Source organism: Salvelinus sp. IW2-2015, unplaced genomic scaffold, assembly GCF_002910315.2.
Source record: "Salvelinus sp. IW2-2015 unplaced genomic scaffold, ASM291031v2 Un_scaffold789, whole genome shotgun sequence".
NCBI classification, from domain to species: domain Eukaryota; kingdom Metazoa; phylum Chordata; class Actinopteri; order Salmoniformes; family Salmonidae; genus Salvelinus; species Salvelinus sp. IW2-2015.
In genome coordinates, this window is record NW_019942614.1 from 607019 (window position 1) to 614208 (window position 7190).

Here is a 7190-nt window from a genome sequence, read left to right on the forward strand (position 1 = left end):
AAACAAATAAATATTGCTTACCCCCGCCATGCATTTGACACAAGTATGGAAAACGCCACACATTTCCCAGTCCAACCGCGTATGATACACACGCCAGGACAAATTGCATGGGATTGTCCCACTCTGCTCTTGCGGCGTCCTTCCCCATCGTTGAGTCCTGAGCACACAATCAAGCCAATGTTCAGGTCCGGTCGAGTTGGTGGCAGTGCGGTGCCGGTGGACAACCTTGACAGTCAGCCAGCCTAAGTCTGAAGTAGCGGGAGTAGGGATGGCACTCCTGTCTGGATAATAGAACACATCCAACGACAGCGTCCTATGGGAAACAGGGAAAGTGTGTCAACAGGAGGCTGTTCGAGTCAGACACATTTGCAATGGTTGAAGAAATAGCATGGAGTTTATAGAACGCTTGCCCATTCTACTGAGGTCCCCTTACTTGAGAGGGAGGGCCTAACGTTTTAATAGGTAGGCYTAGGCTAGAGAGTTTACATAACCCAGGTGAATGTTTGATTTTCCCAGCTCTTCTTAAAAACCTGAGTTTATAAGCCTGTCATAGAGACAGTGGACCATCGCCAATACCTTTTATATTCCTTAGGGTAAGCTTCAGATATCATGTGTTTGCTTTTGTACAATGGACTTCACAGTACAAGATTCAGTGCTGGAAATAATGTATTTATTTTCCTTGTTACTGTTCATACAACTTGAAATATAGTACTGGAGTCAGATGTGTGTCAATGAGGTGTCAATGATTCAAATAGTTGTTTTCTGTAAGAAGTCAACCAGTAAGGCACATTCTTCTACCTAAAAAGGGACATTTCCATTACAGTTTTATTGCATTTAAATTAAAAAGCAATGCAAAGGAAAAAAAGAACCGTGAGAGAGAGCAACATTTGTTTGTGAATATACYGCATCACACACAGTGACGATACAGTACAAATAAAGGATGAAAGATAGAACCAAAAGAAAGGAAAACGGAGACAGAGAGAGAGAAAGAGGATGTCCTCCAGGGGTATGTCCTCGCTGGCCTTGTGTCTATCTGCAGATTTCCCTGAAACCCCCTCTCACCTTGCATCCACTGATGCAGGTGGGTTCAGAGTCCAGACAGGCAAGGGTCACAACCAGGAGGACTAGCAAAAACAGAGCGAAGGAAAAAGCTGGCGAATGGAATAACACGCAGGTTGACTTGACAAACAAGACAAACTGGCAACAGACAAGCAGGGAACACAGGAATAAGTACCCAGGGACTAATGAGGAAAACAGCTGACACCTGGAGGTGGGTGGAGACAATCACAAAGACAGGTGAAACAGATCAGGGTGTGACAATAGGCCCCTAAAACACTTCTATCCCCAAGCCATAAGACTGGTAAATAGCTAACAAAATGGCTACTAAGACTATCTGAGTTGACCCTTGTATTTATAAAAAAAATTGTACTGTGTCTATGCACACTCACAGGACTCTACACACTCACGCACTTTGACACTCCAATACACACAACATGTACACACATTTATACTGACTCTACACACACGGACACACACCCACATATAATCTTTATTTAAGCTGCTGCTACTCTGTTTATCGTACATCCTGATGCCTAGTCACTTTAACCCTATACATATGGTGCCTTCGGAAAATATTCAGACCCCTTGACTTRTTCCACATTTTGTTAAATTACAGCCTTATTCTAAAATGGATATAATTTTTTTTTAAATCCCTCAGCAATCTACACACAATACCCCATAATGACAAAGCGAAAACTGATTTTTTGACATTTTTACAAATGTATACAAAATAAAAAACAGAAATACCTTATTTACATAAGTATTCAGACTCTTTGTTATGAGACTTGAAATTAAGCTCAGCTGCATCCTGTTCCCATTGATCATCCTTGCGATGTTTCTACAACTTGATTGTAGTCCACCTGTGGTAAATTCAGTTGATTGGACACCTGTCTATATAAGGTCCCACAGTTGACAATGCATGTCAGAGCAAAAAGCAAGCCATGGGGTTGAAGGAATTGTCCGTAGAGCTCCGAGACAGAATTATGTCYAGGCACAGATCTGTTATCAATTTTTGCAGCATTGAAGGTCCCCAAGAACACAGTGGTCTCCATCATTCTTAAATGGAAGAAGTTTGGAAACACCAAGTACTTCCTAGAACTGGCCGCCCGGCCAAAGTGCGCAGTTCTCTCAATGGGGGAGAAGGGCCTTGGTCAGGTAGGTGACCAAGAACTTGATGGTTGCTCTAGAGCTCCTCTGTGGAGATGGGAGAACCTTCCAGAATGACAACTATCTGTGTTTTTGTTCTACGTTATGTTATTCTTTAGTACTAGATTGATAATGATGGGTTTATATTAAATACAAAAAATTAAATATTAAATACATTTCACTGTACTTCTGCATGTGACAAACTTGAAATTAAAACAAACAGCTTATGAACAAGTCTAACACAATTATCACCATATGTTTCACAATTCCTACTGTGACAATCCTTCCACTCATCCACTTCAAACCAGGGTCTCAGATGGGGGTTAGACTGGTTGTGCAATGGTCGCCTGAAGGGTGCACGTGCGGTTTGCTGCTTGCTGCACATCCCACAAACTGTTGTTGAATCCGTCCCAGATGAGGCTGAGGCTGGTGGAACGGTTTGTCAGGGAAGATAGGGAGGCAGTGGCCGTCATTTTGGTMGGAGACGGTGCTCAAACAGCCCTAAATGGGACACAACAGGAGTTAATGGTCGACGCTGTCCAGTTGGGACTAGAGCCTCGTGGAGGGAGGCCATGGGACCATGTTGGAGGAGCTGTATGAGGCAACAGCAGGATTGGTTATGGGAGGGTTGGGGGTCAGGGGAGGGCGGGGGTCAGAGTGGGGTTCACAGTGAGGGGTGCAGCTGTACAATTGAGCTGAATTCTGTTTTCCATTGCTCCCCACTGACATAACACAAATGCATTGATATTTGTCCCAGATGACATCCCCCTCTCTGATGCATTAGCTGTGTTTATTTGGGATTTRATAATGGTCCTAGTTGGACAGTTAAGGAAGACGCCCACGGGACTGGTGTGGTGTGATCATTGGGGTGGAGGGAGGAGGGAGAATGTCTGAAGGACAGAGAACGCAGTAGASGAAAGCAACCCAGCCTGCATATTTACAATCGGAGAGGGGTTAGGGGAGAGGGGACATGTTTTGTCGACAGATGTGGAATTTAGCAASAGCTGTTCGCGGGAGGTCAACATCATATCCTCTTGTCTGTAACCCAGAACTGGTCTGTATGCACCATGGTGAGCTTTCAACTGGTCACATCCTTCCAAATAAAAAGCAGAAAGGCCAGAGGCTGGAGGCTGCCTGGGATTGGGTCAGATCTGACCGGAAAGATCTGGACAAAACGTCCACCACAGTGAGGCACAGTCCGTCTGGGTTAGGGTTCTGATGGTAAATACTTTAACAGGTCCTGACATCACGTCAATGTGGCTGCTGTGAGGAACAGAGACCCCATGCCTGCTCAGTACAGGAACACTACAGGAACGAGAGCCAACTCCTCCCTGGCCCATAGCCCTGGCAACAATGGACAATTAGTGACTGTTGCGGTACAGACTGTCTGAAAAGTTAAGACCCCGTTACATAACAGTTCTCTCAATGGGTCTTTGTCTTTGCCGTTCTGTCTCCTCAAGCAATGTGCCCAGTCTGCTATTAAATCTTGTACAGATGGGTTGATCAGGTGAGACCATTTGCATACACTTAATGAGTGTATTGTTTGTTTTCCCTCATCCACAATTTGACACTTGTTTATTTACAATGAAATATAATTGCTTACATTTTTCTTTTGCGAGAGTCACACCACTGCATCAACCTTTTAMCTAAGATCAAGTATAGTACCTGAGTCGCATGTGTTGCTGCCTGCTAATGATATTGGTCTGGAACACCATCAGGGCAGCATGACTCTTGGCTCACCCCGCGTGGGAAAGTCTGGCCAGAGGGTGTACTACTGCTCGGTGACAAAACACCCGGAACTGATGTTTGCCATGGTAACCATGTCAGCTCCCCTCTTTGTAGAGATATTATTGTTCAGTTGTTTGTGTCCGTTATTTGTTTGGGATGGGTTTCTGACACATTCACCAATGTTTCAAGGCAAAGACTGGACTACGGAAATACCAGAGCCATATATCTGAACATTCCGACAGCGCCACTTTCTCCTCCATAGCTGTTAAGTGATAATTTGACACTTCCGCATTGTGCTGTTTATTTCTGATAGTTTTCAAAACCTATGAAGATTTCCAGTGACTGCAGATATGCAATTTGTTGACAGCACAACACAGTACAGACTTCTATACACATTGAAAGCTAATCAATAAAAACATCTGTCAAATTGCGCCTGCTTCTGTCTTTTTTCATTTTCATAGAGAATTGTCAGAGGCGCTCCTCGCCATTGTTACATATCATCAACATTTCAAAGGAATTAAGTTTCTATACTGGGCGTCTGTACATGGCAGCTGCTTCTAAACTGGCCCTCCTCTGGCCTCTCTCTCTTCTCTCTCTCGCTGCTCTCGTCATTCAATTTCAATTCAATCATTCAGTCTATGCAATGTGGGCTGTTATTGGGGCCCAAAGCAATTGGGGGAACATGTGGTAACACATTGCGCCAAAGCGAAGTGGTACGGTAGGATATTCATAGTCAAATGAGTGAGACTACAATACCAATACAACATTTTAACAGTAATATCATTACACACATACCAGGAAGTTTGTTCAAAGAAAACAACTTCGCAATCGACATTACCCAAAGTGTTAGTATGTTATAGGTATTACTTAGTTTTTGTAACAACCTGTACGAAAGGTGGTTAATAGCCACACAAGGTTTAGAGAATAAATACAGCATGACAAGTAGTTGGGTTTGTATTTACGAATGGCTGTGTGTGTGTTCTTGCACGTGGTCTGCCCTTGTTTCTTGTGGCCTTCTCGTCGTCTCTCTCTCTCTTCTCAGTCTCTGCTCTCTCTGCTCTCTCTCTCTGCTCGATCTCGGTCGTCTCTCGGTCTCTCTCTTTCTTTTTTCCCGTCCGTCCGGTCCGTCCCTGTTCTCCATCTTCTCGTCTCTTCTCTCTCTCCTCTCTCGTCTCTCTCCTCTCTCTCTCTCGCCTCGTCCGGTCTTCATGCTCTGCTGCTTCCTCCGTCCACGCTCATCCCGCTCGCCTCCCGCTGCGCCCTCCCGTCTCTCCGCTGTCTCGCTCGTATCTCATGCGTCTCCCCTTGCCGTTCTCTCTTCGTCCTTCGCCGCACTGCAGGGCTCACTCCGCTCGGCGCGCCGGTCGTCGGGGCGGCCCTTCGGGCTGCACGCCGCTACTCCTCTCTCTCGTCCTCTCCTCTCTCTCTTCTCTATATTATATGAGGGTACGGCCATGGTTATATATTATATATATATCTATTATATGCACAGTTTTATGATTCAGACCAGGAAAACACATTGCTTTTCAATGAGGAGGCTGCCACCACTAAGGCTTAGCATGTCCAAAGCTCTATACCAGGGATTTAAGTTAGTAAGAGTTTCGGTCAGCTAGTTTGACTGATTGTGGTGAAGGTTTTATCTCCATAATAATAATACAATTCTATAGTCATAACAGCATCTTTTTTCAAGGAGTTATTTTTCCCTTGTTCATTTGATTGGGGATTTGATCTAATCCAACGGGAGATGTGATACTGTATCCTCTGTATGTGACCATTTCAAACGCAGCACGGCCACCTACAGGAAGAAACAGATTGTCTGCCCTACTCAAGAGTAAGACTAAGCGTGACTTTCTGTAGAAGTCTGAAACATTTGACAACAACTGATAGAAAAAGAACAGGCTTGATCAATTATAAACCTACACTTGTTTATTGATGGACTTGACATTTGGAAACAAAACCTGCTGTAATGTTTCCAAGGATCATGTAAGATCTTTGGATATCCTACCAGCTACAACTTTAGCAGGATCCTTCCCTAAGAATCTAGCTATTCCATCCAGACCCTAGTCAAATCTTACAAACATGTCTAGCAGAACTATTGAGTCACTTTGCAGACCCACACTATCCCACAGTTCGATTGGTGAAAAGTTGTACCCCTGTGAGCTGGTGGATGTGAATGGAGGAAGGGGCTCCAGCCCCCGACCCTGGACCACTCCCTGGCTCCATACTGGGGCTCTCTCTCACCCCTCTTCACACCGACTCAGGACAAACATGATAGGGCCTGAGTATGAGACCGAGAATGTTCTCCAGTAAAACCGGCAACATCATCCATGGCTGTCCATGCTTATGGCTCTAGCTTTATCCATGCAGGATATAATATATATATCAATAGCTATATCTGATAGTTGCCACTTTAAAACACCCACCATCACAATGTAACCAAAATTACGTTATTTTACTGTACCCCCTCACTTGTCAATATGTCCCTCACATGKACTTGCACATGCTACAATAAATCAAACAACACCAGCGACACACAAGTGGAAGATATTCTAGCCTCGAGATATTCTAGCCTCGAGATATTCTAGCCTCGAGATATTCTAGCCTCGGGGGTCAGTTCTGTAAACTATCATTTTTATTGATCAACAATGCTCTTGATCAATATGTGAATATTACAGAAGCATTCTTCAAGTTTAATAAGGATAAATCTCAATAAAAACCTGATTGATATTACCTTTGTATACGCAGCCAGGAGTGTTCTCTTCCTATCTGCTTGAATGATAAACAAGCAAAGTATAGGTTTTATTAATAATTCTACCTTTTTCTTATCGCACAAAGAAATCAGGCGTTCTGCGCACACAACATTATTTGAATTAAACAAAAAAATCTACTTTAATCAACTGCAGTATGTAATCAAATGTTCTCCTTCAACACATTTAGTTTAAGTATGAAATATGCTCCGTTTCTGACTTCGCAGACAGACAATTGCAGGTTGTGGTCCTCCTGTTTGGGATGGATTTTTCCACTCCACGGATGGATGCGAGAGTACGATGTGGGCTGGACGCTTGCTTCCTATTGGTTAGTTCTTTCTCCCGCTCCATCAGTGAGCGAAACGCTGCGAAACGCTGTTTTGAGTGGGCGCGGTAAACATATTCCAGTAGGCTAGCTCAGAGAAATTCCTCCATAATCTCTGACTAGTCTATGCAATCCACGTGGGCTCAAGCAATGAGTACAACGGGGTCATTACCATCATCCATTTA

The 7190-nt window shown here is 44.0% G+C and overlaps 1 protein-coding gene across 1 annotated transcript in view; it reads right to left on the reverse strand.

The window, feature by feature from the left end:
• Positions 1–400, reverse strand: part of LOC112068926 (sodium- and chloride-dependent transporter XTRP3-like) — a 34355-nt gene extending 33955 nt beyond the window's left edge. Inside the window, 1 exon segment of the mRNA XM_024136156.2 lies at positions 22–400. Coding sequence (XP_023991924.1) covers positions 22–148 — 127 coding nt within the window. The 5' untranslated portion in view covers positions 149–400.
• Between the last annotated feature and the right edge of the window lie 6790 nt (positions 401–7190).